At 35.3% G+C, this 19,405-nt stretch overlaps 2 protein-coding genes across 2 annotated transcripts in view; one reads left to right on the top strand and one right to left on the bottom strand.

The window, feature by feature from the left end:
- Cog5 (component of oligomeric golgi complex 5) overlaps positions 1-19,405 on the top strand; it is a 279,550-nt gene that overhangs the window by 45,645 nt on the left and 214,500 nt on the right. The window lies entirely within an intron of this gene.
- Positions 9,734-12,973, bottom strand: Gpr22 (G protein-coupled receptor 22). Its single transcript, XM_055624652.1, has 2 exons — positions 12,775-12,973; positions 9,734-11,272 (listed from the first exon to the last, which is right to left on the bottom strand). Exon 2 carries the CDS (start codon positions 11,246-11,248, stop codon positions 9,950-9,952), a length of 1,299 nt encoding a protein of 432 aa, XP_055480627.1. The 5' UTR covers positions 11,249-11,272; positions 12,775-12,973; the 3' UTR covers positions 9,734-9,949.

Raw genomic sequence — 19,405 nt, 5'->3', positions numbered from 1 at the left:
ACTTTATTCACTTTGTATCCCCCCTGTGGTTCCCTCCCTCCTCCTGTCCCAATCCCTCTCTTCCTCCACCCTCTGCATGCATGCCCCTCCCCAAGTCCACTGATAGGGGAGGTCTTCTTTTCTTTCCCTCTGATCCTAGTCAATTAGGTCTCATCAGGAGTGGCTGCCTTGTCTTCTTCTGTGGCCTGGTAATGCTGCTTCCCCCTCAGGGGGAGATAATTAAAGAGCAGGCCAATCTGTTCATGTCAGAGACAGTTCCTGTTCCCATTACCATGGAACCCACTTGGATACTGAACTGCCATGGGCTACATCTGTGCAGGGGTCTTAGGTTATCTCCATGCATAGTCCTTGGTTGGAGTATCAATCTCAGGAAAGACCCCTATGCTCAGATTTTTTAGTTCTGTTGCTCTCCTTGTGGAGTTCCTGTCCTCTCCAGATCTTACTGTTTCCCACTTCTTTCCTAAGATTCCCTGCACTCTGCCCAAAGGTTGGCCATAAGTCTTAGCATATGCATTGATAGTCTGCAGGGCAGAGCCTTTCAGAGGCCCTCTGTGTCAGACTCCTGACTTGTTCCCTCTTTTCTCCTTCTTCTGATGTCCATCCTCTTTGCCTTTCTGGATAGGGATTGAACATTTTAGCCAGAGTCCTCCCTCTTGATTAGTTTCTTTAGGTGTACAGATTTTAGTAGGTTTATCCTATATTATATGTCTATATGAGTGAGTATATACCCTGTATGTCTTTCTGCTTCTGGGATCGCTCACTCAGGATGATCTTTTCCAGTTCCCACTATTTATCTGCAAATTTCATGATTTCTTCGTTTTTGATTGCTGAGTAGTATTCCACTGTGTAAAAGTACCACAATTTCTGTATCCATTCCTCAACTGAGGGGCATCTGGGCTGTTTCCAGCTTCTGGCTATTACAAATAAGGCTGCTACAAACATGGTTGAGCAAATGTCCTTATTGTGTACTTGAGCCTCTTTTAGGTATATGCCTAGCTGGATCTTGAGGAAGCGCTATTCCTAGTTGTCTGAGGAAGCGCCAAATTTCTTTCCAGAGTGGTTGTGCAAGTTTATATTCCCACCAGCAGTGGAGGAGGGTTCCCCTTTCTCCACAACCTCTCCAGCATGTGTTGTCTCTTGAGTTTTTGATCTTAGCCATTCTTATGGGTGTAAAGTGAAATCTTAGGGTTGTTTTGATTTGCATTTCCCTTATGACTAAGGACATTGAACATTTCTTTAAGTGTTTGCAGAGATAGTTCTTATCCTTTATGTTAAATATTATATTTTAATAGTTTTATGTTGAAAAGAGTAAAAATATCCAAGAATAGTATTTTGTCATCAGAATAGCATAATTTAAAAATAAACAGGGGTCATGAGATTTTATAATTAACTATTTGACTGAATGGTATATATTACTGCATGGTATATATTATTGAACAATAGTTTATGTCATTTTTCATGGTAGTATTATTCTATATGTTCAGAGTGTACACACATGCACGTGCGCCCACACGCACACACATGCGTAGAGCTACACACTTTGACAGGCAAGAACTGAGCCATACTGCCCAGCTCTTTTTTTATTTTGAGACAGGGTCTGACTAACCTAACCAGGCTTTGAATGCCTTGGACTTGTGATCCTTTTTCAGCTTTATCTTCTAGCTGGGATGCCAGACCCGTGCTGTCAGGTCTCTTGAATGTTTCTTTTTTGTTTGTTTTTTGGAGACAGAGTCTCTGTGTGTAGCCTTGGCTGTTCTGGACTTGCTTTGTAAACCAGGCTGGCCTTGAACTCACAGAGATCTGCCTGCCTCTGCCTCCTAAATTCTGGGAATACAGACCACTGCACTGCACCCTGCTGAATGTATGTTTTTTAACTAGAAATGTTTTATCAAAAACTTACTTATAAATACAAAATTTATGTCTTCAGGAAGCTAATGTCTTGGTAGATTGGTTATAGTCTGTTGATTAAGTAGTTAAGATTAAAAAGTGCATTTTTTTTTAAAGAGGGCAGTTTGATATGAATTGAATTCAGAGTGAGCTGTATCTAAAACTTCTCATTTATTAGAAACCGGAGCACCCTGAACCTTTAGTCTTCTGGTAATCGCCTTCACCCTATTTCTGTGAGATAGTTTTTGTTGTTACTCATGCTGACTCTCCACCCCCCAAGCCACTGATTATTCTGCCTCTGCAGTGGCTCAGAATTCACGGTAGCCTGGGCACTGTGGCTGTTTTAAGTCAGCTGGTAAGGAACTTGAACATTCAGATTATGTGATAGAAATTACTTAAAAAAAAAAAAAAAGAAAGAGAAATTACTTAAAATGTACTTTTCAGACTTAAAGTCCTAGAGATTTTGGTTGAGAAAGTCAGAAGGGCCCCAAAGTTGGCATTTCATTTTAGTGTGCATGTGTGTGTACGTGTGCGTGCACGTGCGTGCGTGCGTGCGTGCGTGTGTGTGTGTGTGTGTTGGGGGCAGGGCTATAAATAGTTGAGTACTATTTTAAGCAGGATACAGGATTAAGATTAGAAAACAAAAAGTGCTCACTTTCAATTCCTCTATTTCTGATGAGTTAGTGTATGTCAAGCACTTTTTGGGGAGGTGTAACAGTTCTCCTTTTTATAACTGACTTATTGTAGTATATATAGTTAAGACAGCTTTATACAGTAAGGTAGCCATAGTTGGGTAGCATTTTTTTCAGTAACAAAATAAAAAAAAAAAACATTAAAATATGGAGTTGGTAAATTTATTGTTTCTTTTTTTTTTCCTCTCTCTCTCTCTTTTGAGACATGGTCTTACTATATGGTCTGGAACCCTGTTTGTACCAGTATGGCATAACTCCCAGAAGTCTTCCTGTCTCTGCTGTCTGAATATTAGCATTGAAGACGTGCACTACCATGCCTGAATAGTACAGTAATCTCTATCCAGTCCACACAGAATATTATATACCAATAAAAATAGCCCACATATAGGGAGACATGGAATCATGAGAATATGTTGTTAGGCTGATGTATTTGTCATCTTCTCTGCATTTCCATTTTGGTTTCTCGCTCTTGCTGTCTATGTTTAGCATGGCCAAAGTCCTCATTTTGTTAGTAGTGACATGAAAATTTTTATATGAAATTAAAAATTTCCATCTACTTTGAGTATTATTTGTCAATAACTCTCTAAAGGGAAAGTAATTTCTTCATAATATTATTATTCTGTCTTGCACTGCGTTTTCTTTTCATCCTGAAAACTTGATAGATACGCTTTGTAGTCTGCCTTGCTAACTCCTCTCAGGAAAATGTGACACATTGCTTTCATGGCAGCAGGGTGAGGAAAATGACCTTGCTCCCAGACAGACTCAGCTTGCTTTTATCTTAGTAATGCTTCAGGGTTTGATAGTGGTAGAGTTGATATTGGTGGCAGTGACATGAATGACAGCTCCTTTTACCACCTGCTGGTGGAAGTACAAAGCTGTCATGCTTGAAAGCCAAGGATACAGCTTATTGGGGCCTGTGAAAATTGTGTGACAAGAATGGTGGAGACACTTAGAATTATCTTCTCTTTCTCTCTCTCAATGAGAAAGGGGAGAGATATTTGCATTGAGTTTACTCAGCTCAGTTTAGGTATAGAAATAAGTTATTCCTTAGCCAGTGATAGCTTTTGTATTAGTAAAAAAGCCCATTCTCTCTTTTTAATCATGATACTACTCTTTTCAAATATGTACAATTACAGTGTTTACTTATGTTTCAAATGTATCCAGCCAGACGGCCGTAGATTCTTTCATCATTTGAATGGTTTTTAGAAAAAGTTCATTTTTCAAAGTAGTTTTTTGTTAACTCTAAACACAATTTTATTTTTATTTCCCTAGGAGATGAATATCCTTGAGTAGTTTATGTTTTTAAAAAAAGATTTGGCTTGGCATGGTGGTGCATGCCTATAATCCCAGCACTTGGGGAGGCAGAAGCAGCAGATCTCTGTGAGTTTGAGGTCAACCTGGTCTACAAAGCGAGGCCAGGACAGTGAAGGCTACACAGAGGAACCCTGCCTCAAACAAAACAAAACAGAAGATTTTGTGTGTGTGTGTATCCACGTGTGAGTGTGTGAATGTAAAGCAGGAGTGTGTTGGATACCTTGGAGCTGGAATTATAGGAGGTTGTAGGTGCTAGGAGTGGAACTTAGGTCCTCTGGAAGAGCAACAAATTCTCTTAACACCTGAGCTGTGTGCATTCCTTATTTACCCTCTTTTGATATCACCCAGATACCATTTTCCATGTAACACTTATTTCAAGTAAGCTCATATTTTGTTCCTTTGGTCTCATATGTCTCCAAAGAGTCTGGCATTCAAGAATACCTGAAAATGCTCATCTCTGAACTGTAAAGAAAATACTCTCCAAACATTTGCTTTGTTTACTTACTTCACAGTTAAAGAAAAGATGTTTTATAATTTTTTCTTTCTTGCCTTTATTCAGAAAAAATATTTGCTTCTGATGCCAAGTTAAGAAATAGAAATTTCCTTGCATTTTCAGCGGTGATATTGAAATACAGCTTGAAGCTATTTGATTCTATAAAAAGGTTTAATTATTTGATCCTTTATCAGCATTTCTTTACAATGCTATATTTAAAAAATCTTAATTTAATATATTTATGAGTGAGATGCACACCTTTAATCCTGGCACTTAGGAAGTAGAGGCAGATGGATATCTGTATGTTCAAGACCAGCTTGGCCTGCATAGTGCGTTCCAGGGCAGTCAGAGCTACACAGTGAGACCCCCATCTAAAAAAGCAAAAACAAGCAAACAACAACAAAAACTTGATACAGCCATTAACAAATAATGATGATATGCATATAATGAATTGGATGGATATTTATTATTGATTATTGGGGGGAAAAGGCAAAGGATGATTTTCTTTTTATTTTCTATTACATGGATGTTGTTATGTTGTCATTATATGTTAATTTATTTTGAGAAAGGGTATCCTGTAGACCATGCTAGCTCAAACTCTGTATTTAGCATTGTGTAGACAAGGATAACCTTGAACCTGTGATCTTCCTACTATCAGCTGTATGCTAGGGATTTCCGAATGGTTTTACGCAGTGCTAGGCTGCAGGGTTTTGTAAAGAATAGGCAAGCATTTAACTAAGGCCTTTTAATCTTTTTATAAACAAAACTGCTCAAAAGGATGCTATGGTGGGAAGACGCAGTCAACTAACTTGTGAGATATAAAGTAGGTAATTCAATCCTAACATTTCAGTTTAGATTCCTGGCCTTTCATGTCAGCATTTAGAAGACATTAAACACATACACGTTTCTGAGTTTGAAGCCATTCAGGTTTGTGTAGTTAGTTCAGACCAGCCAGGGCTAGTGAGTCTCAAAAATAAAAATCAAAACCAAAACCCCAAATCCCGTCAGTCTAAATATATTCTGGTAATGAAAACATTCATGAATAATATTCATTTTACTTTATTGAATTTTCTCCCGCAGATTCTTACTGTTTTGCCCTTGTTATCCTTGTACTTTGTGCAGTGCATAATTAAATATTCCCATTATAGAGGGCAATCTGGTTTCTTATGGTTCTTCACGTGGCCATGCTTAATTCTTCATTTTCTTCCATCAGCTTTTTCCTTAGTTAGCAAAGCCTATTGATTGTGGCTGTTACTGCCTCTCCTAGCTACTGCTATAGTTTTGGCAAGACACTCCTTAATATCCAGGTGAAAGCAGCAACCTCCTATCCATTGAGGCCTCTCCAGATAGTTCTGTGCATATTACTCTCTAACAACGTTGTTGGTGATTTTGGCAGCTTGCCCTTCTTTTTGTTACCTTGCTCACATGTTTCTGCTGGCATTTCAGGTCTTGTGTAATGGCCCAATGTAACTTCCTAAATAGATTCCCCTTACTGTATTAATTTTCTTCTAAACAGCAATTTTCTTTCTTTTTTTTTCCTCTGGAATACATTGTAGTAGTCTTCCTTAGTAGTACTTTTGTTATGACCATATAAAATTTGATATAATTGTTTTCTCCTTTAGTCTCCTAAAATATTTCTCTTCCTTTATTAAATTTGAGTAGTGTACCTCCTTTTCAGGTTTTTAACACTTTTGAAGATAGCTCAAGCATTGCTAATCTGAAAATCCAAAATATTGTAAAATCTGAATCTTTTTGGACAGGACACAGGCAGTATTCTACGCTTGACTTAATATGATGATATGTCATAAAATTACCTTTAGATTATGTGTATGTGAAATAGATGAAACTCAATTAAATTGGACCAATCTGTAAGTTATGTCATTAAATATATACAGGTCTACCTACAGCAATCTGAAAACATTCCACTCCAAGAAATTCTGATGAGCAATATTTGATGTATACCTAGATTATGGATTTTTATATTCCTTTGTGTCATTACCTTTTCTCTGTAATTCAACAGCTCTGTGATGGTGCTTATGCATTATAAAAATTCACAGGCCAAGATGAAAGGCGAGGAGGAGGTCCTCCCCAATCCGTGGACTTGGAAAGGGGCAGGGAGAAGCTGAGGGAGGGAGGGAGGGTGGGATTGGGAGGGAATAAGGGAGCAGGATACAGCTGGGATACAGAGTTAATAAAATGTCACTAATAATAATAAACAATAAAAAAAGAATAAAAAAATTCACAGGCCAACTGAATTACAAAACCTAATTATATAGCCACAAAATGCAATAAGATTAAAAATGCTGCTGACCAGCTGGGTCTGGTGGGGCACACCTGTAATCCTAGCACTCAGGGAGGCAGAGGCAGGATCTGTGAGTTCAAGGCCAGCTTGGTCCAGGACACCCAAAGCTATACAGAAAATCCCTGTCTTGGGGGAAAAAATGCTGTTGACCTTGAAATATAGCAAGAGTTATTATGTGTAATAAAATCCTAGTATTTCCTAAAATTTTATTGTGTTTACTCTTGAGTCTGATTTGAAAAAAAAAAAAGTTTTTATTTATAGTGTGTGTACACATACGCGCAAGTACCAAGCAGCACATTTAGAGGTCAGAGGACAGCTTTGTGGAATTGTTTCTCTCCTACCTGTATGTGGGTTCAAGTAATCAAATTCTGGTTGCCAGCCTTGTGTGGCAAGTGCTTTTCTTTACCACTAAGCCACCCCGATTGGCTGGTGAAGTTGGAGTTTTTGTTTTTGTTTTGGACATGGAAAACTTGATCACTTATGTGATTATGACTAACAGTGTGAAGTATAGAACAGTCTTTTTAAAAGCCCAATTGTGAAGAATTTAATCTTCATAATTGGTTTGAAGATCTTCTTGGTAGAGTAATAATTCCCTAGATTGGCAAACAAAGTAGAAAGTACAAATTTCTGAACTTTATGAAGCTCTTCCTGGAAATAGTTGACTCTCCTAACTACAGACATTAGCATCCATGTCTGAGAGCATAGATTGGAAGCACATGGCTATACAGGTAGACATGTAAGAAGCAGCCTATACCTCTCCTGCTTCTACTGCATTTGCAAAAAGTTTTCATTATAAAGGGAAAAGTTAGCCAGAATGCTTCTGTGGGGTAAAATTTCTAGTGAAAAAGTAAAACAAACAAACAAAACCCCAAAACAATAACGATAAAACCAGCAACCACCATATGAAAGCAGAAGACATTCTGAGGAAAATAATGTTCTTCAGTAGAACATAAGTCAGTGAAAACTTGAGTTTGTCTGAGCTGTCCTTTACCAAGAGATCAACAATTGCGGACATTTATGCTTGCTTTTTTACCTAGCTTTCACACATTATATACTATTGAACACATTAAATGCTACTTGAGGTTTCTGGTGAGGTGTGGACAAGCATAGATTTTGTTTGCTGTAAATCAGTAGGTATACTTTTGTATCCTGAAATGTTCATTACAGTAGGGGAAAATGCTTCCTTGTTTACTCTGATGTCCATGAACAAATAGCAGCTTACAGGGCGTTATAGTTTGCTATTTAATTTTTTCCTAATACAGAAGAAAATCAGAATCCATGAAAACTGTTAGGCCAACCTGGCAGAAATTAGCTTTTATACTCATTTATTTGCAATGCTTTATAAATCTTATGATTAAAAATACTGAAAACTCAGTGGAGGTTTTCCTTAACATGAACTGTGAAAGTAGTATAATTTTTAAAATTAAGATTTTATAAATCTAGGTATGAATATTTTAACTTATGCTTGGAATTCCAAGTACAAAATGCATTAAAAGATTTAGGTTGTTAGGAGATACTGTAGGCCAAATGCATTAATAAATGAAAAATTTCTTAACACCATTAATTCTTAGTTTTAAGTTTCAAAAATAAATTTTATTTGATTATGCTACATTTTGTCAAACTGCAGCATTTCTTTAATTTCATAAAGCAGGAGGAAAGTGGGCCTTTGCCAAGTTTTGACACTAGTATTATTATCAGAAATGAATCAGTTTAATTTGCCAGAAACATTAGTGATTTTTAAGCTCCTGTACCATACTCATTTCCCCAGGGTCTAGGCTAGTCAGTAAAGTTGATTAAATGAACTCATTTATTTGTATGAAAGTGATTTTATATATATATGTGTACATATATATATATATATATATAAATAAAATGTTTAACATGAGGTTTTAAATTTAAAAATATTACTTCATTTAATGAATACAGTATTTAAAATATAGAATAATTATTGTCAAGCTAACCAGTTATAGCAGGTACTTACATATTTTAAGTTGTTGCTAAGTTTTTTATATTTACTACACATTGCCAGATTGTTATAACAAGTGAGAAATTTTTGCTATGAAAATATTCGTAATACTTATTATCTATAATTACAATTAGTAATCATTATATAACAAATTGAGGATTTGAGAGAAAATGCTTAAGTTATGTTACATGGTGTTGGAATAGAAATGTATCACAATTAATGGTTGCTTTAATCACCTGGAGAGTGGAAACAACTGCTGTATTTTGAAGGCTGGGAAGGAATATTGTATAAATTCTGCCTCACATAAGTTGCTTTGTATCTAAACTTAGAAACATCTGGCTGTGTTAGGCTTTTCTACAGTGGCAGAAACAATCCTCTTTCCCTCTGCTCAGTCTTTCTATTTGTATGGTTAACATCTCTTATACAAAATAGAGTTAAAAATTGTTTTATTGCAGTTTTTTAAGACTAACATTTTCTTTTAATCTAGAATATTTGGTATAGAAGCAGGAAGAATGAGGGAGGAGGGACAAAGCTGGAGTTACTGTAGCCTTGTTCCTCCTCACTGCCTTTATAGTTGATTCATTTGTACTATAGCCATATTACCCTTGTAATAGAATTCAATCTTTTTTTCTTTCTTTAATAAACTTGATTTTCAAAGTTTCCCTGTTTTGGTGTGCATATGTAGGGCTTATTTATTCATTGATTCAAGGTTTTGAAATACTATTATAGTCTATATTTCCTACATTCAAAAGAAAGAATACGTTAATATATAGTTCATTATTTTGTTGTTAAAATATTTTAACAAGTTGATCACATCAGAAACAGCATAATGGTACAGAAAATCTTGCTGTGATTGTTTTGAGCCTATAATTTTTTTGTGTTAAACATTATGCAACTGGTCATCATGTCTGTAGTTCGTGGCTTAGAAATAAAAGACTTCATATATTGTTTTAAAAATCTTAGATATCTGTTTCAGTTACATTTTAAAGTTATACACTCTTTTAAGGCTACGTATTTATTCTTTAGAAAATATGACTTACATGGATATCTTCTGATGGACATAGTATTGACAAAATATACATGGGATACTACTTTTAACAAACTGCCATGCAACAAATACATTAAATAATGAAGAAATTGAGTATATATGACCTAATCTAATTGACATTCACATTGAAAATTTACAACATAACCAATACTGAGAATGTTTTCTCTTACATTTGGCAGTAATCAGTTTTTACAATTTAAATTTAAAATTCTTCTGAATGTAAATTTGGTAAAACTTAGACTTCTCCCTAGTCTGTAACAACCTGAGGAACTAAACATTTCTCTCTTATTTCACTGTCTTCATAGGTAACCTTTTTGTTTCTTTTAGGATCTATCCATGAGTTGTGTATTACAGCATTATTAGGCAAGGGATCAGCTTCAACTATGGAAACAACTCGCTTTTTCATTTTACTTTTTAAGACCTTTTGAAATTTTTGTCTGGTGAATGCGTACAAGAGAGGGTGGAATATAGTTGTTCCATAAGCCATGACTAGAAAACACAATCTTAATTTTACTAAAAGGTCACTTGGGCCTAAACATAAAATGGTGGTATTTAAAACAGAAATTGGTGTCCAACAGAGAAGAAAAGTAGAAATAATCAATAAAGACATTTTGAAGACTCTTTTTTGCCTTTCTCGTCGTTCCCGGTGGCGTCTCACGGCTCGCCGCAGGGCGATTATCACAGAAACTGAAGTTCTCACACCAAACACGACGTTCCTCCCGCCACTGCCTTGTGACAAATCTGTGGTCTCGTGTGCTGTTAGAGAGATTGTCTTTTTCTTCCGGACTTTCTTCTTCTGCCCTGTGGAGAATCTGGTGCCTATCCGGATGTTAAGAGCCTGCAATATCTTGGTGTATGTGATCAGCATCACCACGACTGTGAAGAAGAAGATGGGGATCTGAACTAGAAGGTGGTAATACATCCCCAGCTCAGTATAGTACTCACTCGTACTGACACACAGCAATGTCTTGTTTGCCCACGTATTTCCACTTTGAAGACTGAAAAAATTTACTTCAATGAAGGGAATCAGGAATGAGAAGAAAGAAAAAATCCAAATGGATGTCATTAGCATTACAGCTCTGCCCATTGTCAGAATCCTGTTTGCAGGTTTTACAGAGATGTCGTATCTGTCCAGAGTGATAGCAAACACATTGATTGCTGTTGAAACACTTGCAAAGGAAACACAAGCTTCGTGGAAACAGCAGATGAGCGCAGTGTTGCTCTCCAGTGAGAGCAGCAGGATCACTATCGTTAGGGGAATGCATCCCACACAGATTATTACATCAAGGACATGGAGGTTCATTGTGATAATGTTACTGACAGAGTTGATTAAGTTGGATTTCATGCAGTAAAGTACCAATACGGTAAGGTTGCTGCCAAGTCCCAGCACAATTTCTAACATGAGAAATCCAGTGAGAGACACTTGAAAGCTTAGTGGGTATGATAGTGGTTGGTACATATTGGTGTCGATGTCATCAGTGTCATCTCGCACTGTGATGTTTGATTCAGACTGCATGTTGATTTCCAGAACAGGAGAAAAACACATTCTTTTGGAGCAGTTGGTGTTTCCCTAGAAAATGAAATAGAATATTTGAATTTGGAAGTTTAAATGACATATAAGACATGGTATTCTTTTTAAACAACAGAGTATCTTTTTATCATGTACTTAGTTTAATTTTTTTGTTTTGTAAACTACTGATGCAAAATGTAGAATTGGGAAACATCAAGGCTGCATTGTTTTTTGTATAAAGGAAAATTGTTCTGGTTTTGAAGAAATGATCATATGGGGATTATTCCTCCCTAGAGCAAAATTGCTATTTATACTCTAAGGGTTTACTTCATTGGAAATAACTGAGGTGTTTATTTTCTAGAGAAAGCATGCTTTTGAATAAGAAGAACTTTTAGTGTACAGAACTAATGTTGGTGCAATGGTCTAAGATTTTATTTAAACAGTGTTGTGAGGGGAAGGAAAGTAAGTGCTACTTTAATGTGCTCTAGCATGATTAGTGTAGGTGTAATTATTCCTGTGAGAGTTCACATGACGGGGACAAGTGTTCATTTGAAAGGATAAATGGTGTACTAATTCATTCCTCACCATCCTATCGACTCTAGCTGAGTCTCTAGGAGGTCAACAGTGTGGACATTGGGGCTATTTCCTAAAGAAAGAGGCACATGGTGGGCATTTTGTGTATCATGGTAAATATGCCCACTACGTTTTAAAAATAGACTTTCAAAAATTGGGAGAAAAAGATGTTATGCTAAAATAAAAAGCCACAAGCTTAGTAAAAAGTATTCAGGTGGCTGATTTATTTATGTGACCACACCCTCTCGTGTGTTGTAGAAAGAGGAAATTAAAGTTTGATGTGTATTAAGAAGCAGATGCTTTTGAAGTGGTTTTAGAGAATGTTATTCAGTTGTTTTGTTTAAAAAATTTGTGAGGCAGAAAAATTAAATTCAAAAGAATAGTCTGAGGTCCATTTTGAGGAAGCTTTAAAATACCACATTACTTGTGAAATATTTTGTTCAGTGAATAAGTTTGAAGAAAAGCTCTAAAATAAACATTTGGAAAATTCATGCTAGTATATATTTTAGGAGTTTAGAATCATTTATAAAAATGAGGCATGATTTTTTTCTGGCCTGAAATACCTGCATTGAGGTTATTCAGCTTAAAATATGAACTCATATATCCAAGTATATTTCATATTTCAGGTATAGCATTTGAACTGCAAAATATTCCAACCTGAAGTATAAAAACTCATAATTTTCAAAATTCTCAATGACATTTCCATTGATGTTACCTTTGACAACTTTATACATGTTATTTGAGGGATAATATTTCAGAGGCATATGACACATTGATTTCATTTTAGTTGTAATGGGTATTACTAGACACATCGATCATATAAAATGGCTTAGCTTAATGAAATCCTATAAAAATGGGAAGTTTTAAGAGAACCAAATTTTCTGAACTGGCAGAGTGAACATCAGGTCTTTGTTTTGTCACATCACATTTATAATTATATAAAACAGATCTATTTCTTTCCATGGGGCTCCATGCATCTTCTGACCTACCTGTTTGCTGTTGCCTTATGGGTCTTTTGGCTCACCATCGTAGTTTTCCATAAATTGATACATGATGTCATTGACAATTTTGACATGAAATTTTCCCTGGCAACAGTGGAGTAGCTGTGTTTTATTTCATGTCTTGTAGGAATTCATTCATTTGCTATTTGAGTACTTCAGTTGTATGAACTGTGAGATTTAGTTGGCTGATGGATTTCTAAAGAATGGCACATAATTTTCAGGCAAATGAGACTTCATCAAATGATAGAAATTGCATTTTCTTTTTTGAAGGAATATAAGATTGTGTCTCTTTATTTTCCACAATATGTGAAAATAGAAAAGGAAGCATAACATTTCTAGCCTCTAAAATGCATTTAGATAATCCACTTGTTTTCAGTCTGTTTTTGCAGCAGTTCTCATTATTTTGAAATGATTTTTTGATCACATAATTTGCTTTATATTATAAATCCAGTACATGCTCTGTTGATAAAAACCATCTGCTATTTAATTCGGTTTGTTCTCATTAGAAGAGGATACATAATTGGTCATAAAGCTCAGATGGAAAACTCGATTAGTCATATCAGTTGATAGGACTGTGAATAGTGCAGGAAACATTTACTAAAGCTTCATTTTGCTTGCTTCATTTTGAAGTTTTTGCTTCACTGTGCCTTGCAGAATCAATACTGTCCATAATTCTGCTGTATTAAAGTGTGAGATTTTCCTTAATAATGCTCACCAGTTGGTCTTCAGGCTTTTACAGTTCTATTTCTTTTCCTTTTCGTGGTTATTCTATGTAGCATCTTCTTGGGATGCTGTCCGCTCGTTCCATTCCAGTAGAGCTAATCTGAGGCTTTAACTCCTTAGTGTCTTAAAATCATGTGTTACAAGAATATATAGCAGTTTGTGGTTCAGAGAGCTAGGGAGCTTCTCAGTCAGTTGCATTCTTCAAATTGTCAGTTGTCTATATTGAATTAGTTGTGGGCCCTTGTGAAAAAGGCAAAAAATGATTAAGTAATAGGCTTCCTAGTAATTTTCAATTAATTACGAGTTACCTTAGTTAAAAAATTAAAACCACATAGCATTTGTTGTCAAAATAAGCAAGCTGTATTCTATAGGCATAGTTATAGTCATAAGATGAAGTTTCTTGAAGTAAAATCCCTTTTTCATAATAAAAATGACATATATTATCTTATCGAGCAGAAGCGTTATCATGAGAATATAACCACGAGAAAGACTGCAATTATAAACTAATTTCTCTTCTCTTCTAGAAGCTAACTTGAGTGTTCAAAGATCATGAACAGTTAGTATTCACGAAACATATTGCTGTTTCTCCCTCGGTAATAAATTTAACATTTCCTGCATGCTGGGAAATATTGCAGCTTGCTTAATTATTAGCACATAGTTTGAACTTTAACTCATTAAAACAGATACTGTGATAAGACACTATAAATTTCTTTTGATGAATTGCTCATGTGGGTGAAATGTAAATGGTAGTAAAAATATTAATTGCAAATAATTTTCAGTGAAGATGTCCAGTTATAATCTTAACATAAAACAGCCAGATAGTAAACTGGCTTCTCACAAGAAACATAAACATTCTTTTAGCACTTGAAAAATGCTATATTAATGATATTAAGAATATTTGGTATATCTGGAATGACTTAAGAGCTCATATTTTTGGAGTAAATTATAGAGAACAGAATGTTTTTTTTTTTGATTTAACAGTGCAGCCTAGAAATTACATTTAAAATACATCATTCCTTAAGAGAATTAAATTTTAAAAATTACATATTTACCAATAAGTAGAGGAAAATAAGCAAACTCTTAAAAAATTTAGGCTAAGTAATTTTACCCCACTTTGCCTTTCCAAAGCAGCTGTATACTACTATAACAAGGAACACATCTTACCTTTGTAAAGATTTGACCAGTTCTTGATGTAGTTGAAGCAGTTCCAGTTTTGATTGATTAATTTTGTTCGTTTGTAAGTACAGGGCTGAGGGAAGAGAGTCATAACAATCTCTTCAGAATGACCTTAATGAAAATGTGCCTGTACTGTGCCATTGTTTCAGCAGTCCTGCTAATGTACAGAACGGGTAGTGCTGCTCCGCTGCAGCAGCCTCTCTCTCTGCCTACTGTGCAGTCAAGAAGCATTTGAAAATACGGAATGAAAGTAATTTAGCATACTGAGGGCTCTTGTCTCCAGAGACAGCATTCAGATCCCGTCTTTCTGAAAGGGAACGGCACTGCTCTTCAGAGGAAAGCCTGCTCTGAGCAGATTTTGCAGAGTGACAGCCTACCTTGTCGCTTCTCTCCACTGCAGAGAGATGCAGTGCATTCACTAATTTTGATTGGCCAGTTGTACTGGCTTAAACTGCTTCATATGTATGGCAGGGCTGTTCCCCCCCCTGCTTTATATAAGGATGCTGTTTTAAAAGCCTAAGTTTAAAAGTGGTTGTTTGTTGTTCTTAAATAGAATATGAGTAATTTAGTCTTTTTAAAATGTGTGTTTTGTTCTGGCTCATTGATTACCAATGCCAAACATTAAGAAAATAGGTTTATTTTGTGTTTGTGTATGTATGTGTTCAGGGGGTTACATCTTAAAGCAATATATTTTTAAGTCTGGACTTGACTGTGTTAGTAGCTGTGCATGCTTTGGGTTGAGGTTCTTTGTTCTACAGATAGAAAGCCCTGTATCTTTACAGTGAACCACGTTTGATTTCAACTAGTTTATATTCACGTTATTTCTTTGAATTCTAAATTATGACCACCTCACAGTATTAAATGTCATCTTGACTTCAGTATTCATCCACTCATATATTCCTTCATTTCATTCATTTGTTCATACTACTAGTCACATTGACTTAAGGCGATTATATCGTAAAACATTTGTAAGCATTCAATTGCTTGTATAATGGTAGTACATAGATAGAAGTAATTTGTTTCATTTCTGGAGATGGCGATTTCAGTCCTCACCTGTGCTGGTTGTTTCTACATATAGATATGTGTTGACCATTTGCTGTTAATATTTTATTTCACTGAATTATTTCTATTTTTGACATCGGCACATTTGTTGGTGAATTGATCTATCTTAAATATTGTATATGGTGATAGCTAATGCTGCTAGTAAATATATGTGGTAAAGGAAAATGTGTGTGTCCTCAGGCTATAAAACTAAACTATTTTAAGATCCTTGTCAAAAATAATGAAAGAATGCTATAAAAACAAAATAACATTAAAATTAAATTTCCATCAATTGTGGGTGTCTTTAAATACACTTCTATTCTTGTTAGTGAGAGTACATGCCTTTTTAGATGGAAATAGTATGTATTGACTAGGTTATTTTTTAATTACATGTATGTATTATGCATGCATGCCATGGTACACATGTCATGGTCAGTAAACTTGCAGGAATTGGTTCTTTCCTTCCAACACATGGATTCTGGGCAGAAACTCAGGTTGTCAGGCTTGGCAACAAGCAAGATTACCCACTGAGCCAAATAGGAACACATTGCTGATGGCCATGTTATTAGACTATTAATCATTACTTATTTCCTAGATTAGGAATAGGGTTGAGTTTTCAAGATGTTGTATCCTAGATTAAAAAAAAATCACTAGATTTATTCTCGTATAATTTTGAAAAGTAATATTTTCATAATCTTTTATGGCTAGTGTTCAAGTTTTATTGGGGAATAGCCGATGAGTACATGAAGTTTGAATTCTATTTCTTTAGAAACTGAAAGTAATATGAACATTTTGTTGTGACTTGAAAATTTTCTGCATAGTTTTGTGTTGGAAAGTTTGGTAATGCTAAAAATGAAAGTGTTGTGCTGCTTATTATTCATGCATTTTCAAAGTTATGGAAAAGGATCTTACTAGAATGATAGCTTTGTTAAAGGTAGATGATATTAAAGTGTTATTTTAAACTAACAAAGTCAGAGGGAACATGTTAGCATCATTTTGAGAATTATGATTGGAATATGAAAATTATTAACATGATAAAAATCTATATATTGTTCTCCTGGCAGAGAGTTAAGTGTTTGCTTAAACATCCTGATTATGTAGAAGAAACAAAGGAAAAGAGAAATCTATTGACTTGCTAGAATCTGGGTATGTCATCTGTTAGAGAGAATCCCGTGAACCTACTTTTTGACCTAGTAGGTCTGTCTTTTTGGAAAATTATGGAAACATATGGACTTAACACTAGTTGATCTATGTGCACTGTCTGCTTTCTAGCCATACAAATTTTGTAATTCAAGCGACAATATAGCTGTTGAAAGATGTTTCTGTGACTCAATGAGGTGACTTTTTTAAAGCTATAGGCAAGTTATTTTGAGAAACAAAATCTGAATTTCTTCTAAGTAGTAATTGTAGCGACAAACTCAAGTCTAGTCACTTCTGTGCATTCCCTGTACAGCTGAGTTGTGATTAAAGGCATGAGAAACCACAAATAGTAGTTTTTAAAATACAGTACTTAGTCTAATATTTTTGCTTTATTAACAATGCCATAAATGTGATTAGTACTTCTATGTTACTAAAATTTTCATAAGGTAATTTAAAAATATTTTGGCTTTAGAAAATAAGCTAATAACACTAGTAATAAACACTACATTAAGAATTAGATTGAAAAAACAAGGTGTGATGGCGCACACCTTTAGTCCCAGCACTCAGGAGAGGCAGGAGGGTCTGTGAGTTTGAGGACAGCCTGCTGTACAAAGTGAATTCTAGGACAGCCACAGCTACACTGAGAAACCCTCTCTAGAGGAAAAAAAAAATCAGATTATATTATTTTTATGAAAAACTGCATATCAAATTACATATGTTAGAATTTATAAAGATTTTGTTTCCATGGTAATAGTTTTTTTTTTCCCACACTCGTGCACTTAATACAAGTACTTAGATAAGATGCTAATTTTGAAAAGTGCTACAGCTGGTGAGTTAAATAAAATTTTATGTTATAAAATAATTACATAGGTTATTTTTTTTTAACCTTATAAACTGGGAATACAGTTTGGTTTTGCCAGTGATGACTGAGCAGCATATGCGAATCTAACCGTGAAATACAGTTCAAAATCATTTTTCAGAATAATTTTCCCTTTTAGTTATAAATATTTTATTGTATAGCTCATATAATTCCTAAGTTTGTGGCCAGTTCTGAAGTTATACTTTTGATGAGTTTATAAATAAAGAATTCAACTTAAGAAATATTTTAATTAACTGTAACTGAAAGTATTTGTGAAAAAGTCTAAATGTACAGGTAATTTCTAACTGCATAAAATCACCCTTTAAACTTCAGAAAGAGTGTTTTTCCAAAAAATACTTAACATTGTTAACTCTGTTTATGACATTGGAGCTCAGGGAAGAAAGGAGTTTTCTATTTAAAGCCAATTCAAAAATTCCATTTGGCTTCTCAATGTTAAATTTCTTATACATAAAATCCATTGTCAGGAAAATAGAAATGGACCATTCTCGAGACCTCAGTCCATGGCTGGAGGAATACTATAATTAATGATCTGTGAGTGAATAATTGGATATAATTATATTGGAAATGGCATACTTCAGAGCACCATACTTTCAATAGACAGGAAACCTATCCCCGTCCTGCCATACCTGACATAAATACATTATATCCTGGTCACAGTTTCCCCTTCCTCTATTCCTCCAGCCCCTCTCCCCATTCCTGTTTTCTTTAAAAAGAGGGGAGGGAGTGGCTCCGTGTTTTAGTGTACTTGTTCTTTAGAGGGTCTGAGGTGTCTTAATTATAGGCACCTACATGGCAGCTAATAAATGTCTGTAGCTCCTTTCCCAGGAAATCTAACATCCTCTTCTGGCCTTTGTAGGCACAATACCCATGTGGTATACAGATATACAGGCAGACAAAACTTCCATACACATAAAAATTAATAAATTAAAAAATAATAATCATAAACAAAACCTGTGTGTGTATGTATGTATGTGTGTATGTGCGCGCCATCTCTTTAGCCCTTGTTGATGATTTTAACCAGAGTTAAAAATAGGTGTTTGTTTGGGTTGTGGCGGTGCACACCTTTAATTCCAGCACTTGGGAGGCAGAGGCAGGAAGATCTCAGTTATGAGTTTGAGGCCAGCCTGGTCCACAGAGTGAGTTCCAGGACAGCCAGGGCTACACAGAAAAACCCTGTCTTGAAAAACAAAACAAAACAAAAAAGGTGTTTTTCTCTCATTGTTTTTGTTTCCCCAGAAATTTCCAACTTTTTCTGTTGCTTTCTTTTCTTTGCATAATTTGCCTACTGTAGGATTTTCTATCAAATTCATCCCTGCCTTGAGGCAAAGTCAGTTTGAGCATCTGGATTTATATATTTAACAACACCATGTCAGCATGTCAGGCTTTTTTTTTTTTTTTTTTTTTTTTGTGCTGTTTGGTGTCTTACGTTCTGTTGGGTGATATAGCTGAATGGCTGCTTGTAATCCAATTGTCTTATTATGGAAACTATTTAGTATGTACTGCTTTTATCAGAAAGCTGCTGTTCTTTGTGTCTAGAGTTGGAGGGTAGAGGAATTCCTTTTTAGGTTGTCATTCTGCTAAAGGTTCAGGAACATGTATTGTCCTCCTTGTGTTATTGTAAGCCTTTTCTATTAACTGTGTGATAGTTATTTTTTCGCA

The sequence above is a fragment of the Psammomys obesus genome, unplaced genomic scaffold (genome assembly GCF_907164565.1).
Source record: "Psammomys obesus unplaced genomic scaffold, mPsaObe1.curated_primary_1811, whole genome shotgun sequence".
In the NCBI taxonomy this organism is placed as follows: Eukaryota; Metazoa; Chordata; class Mammalia; order Rodentia; family Muridae; genus Psammomys; species Psammomys obesus.
Note: the sequence above shows the minus strand (reverse complement) of the source record. Positions and strands in the feature narration are given on the sequence as shown.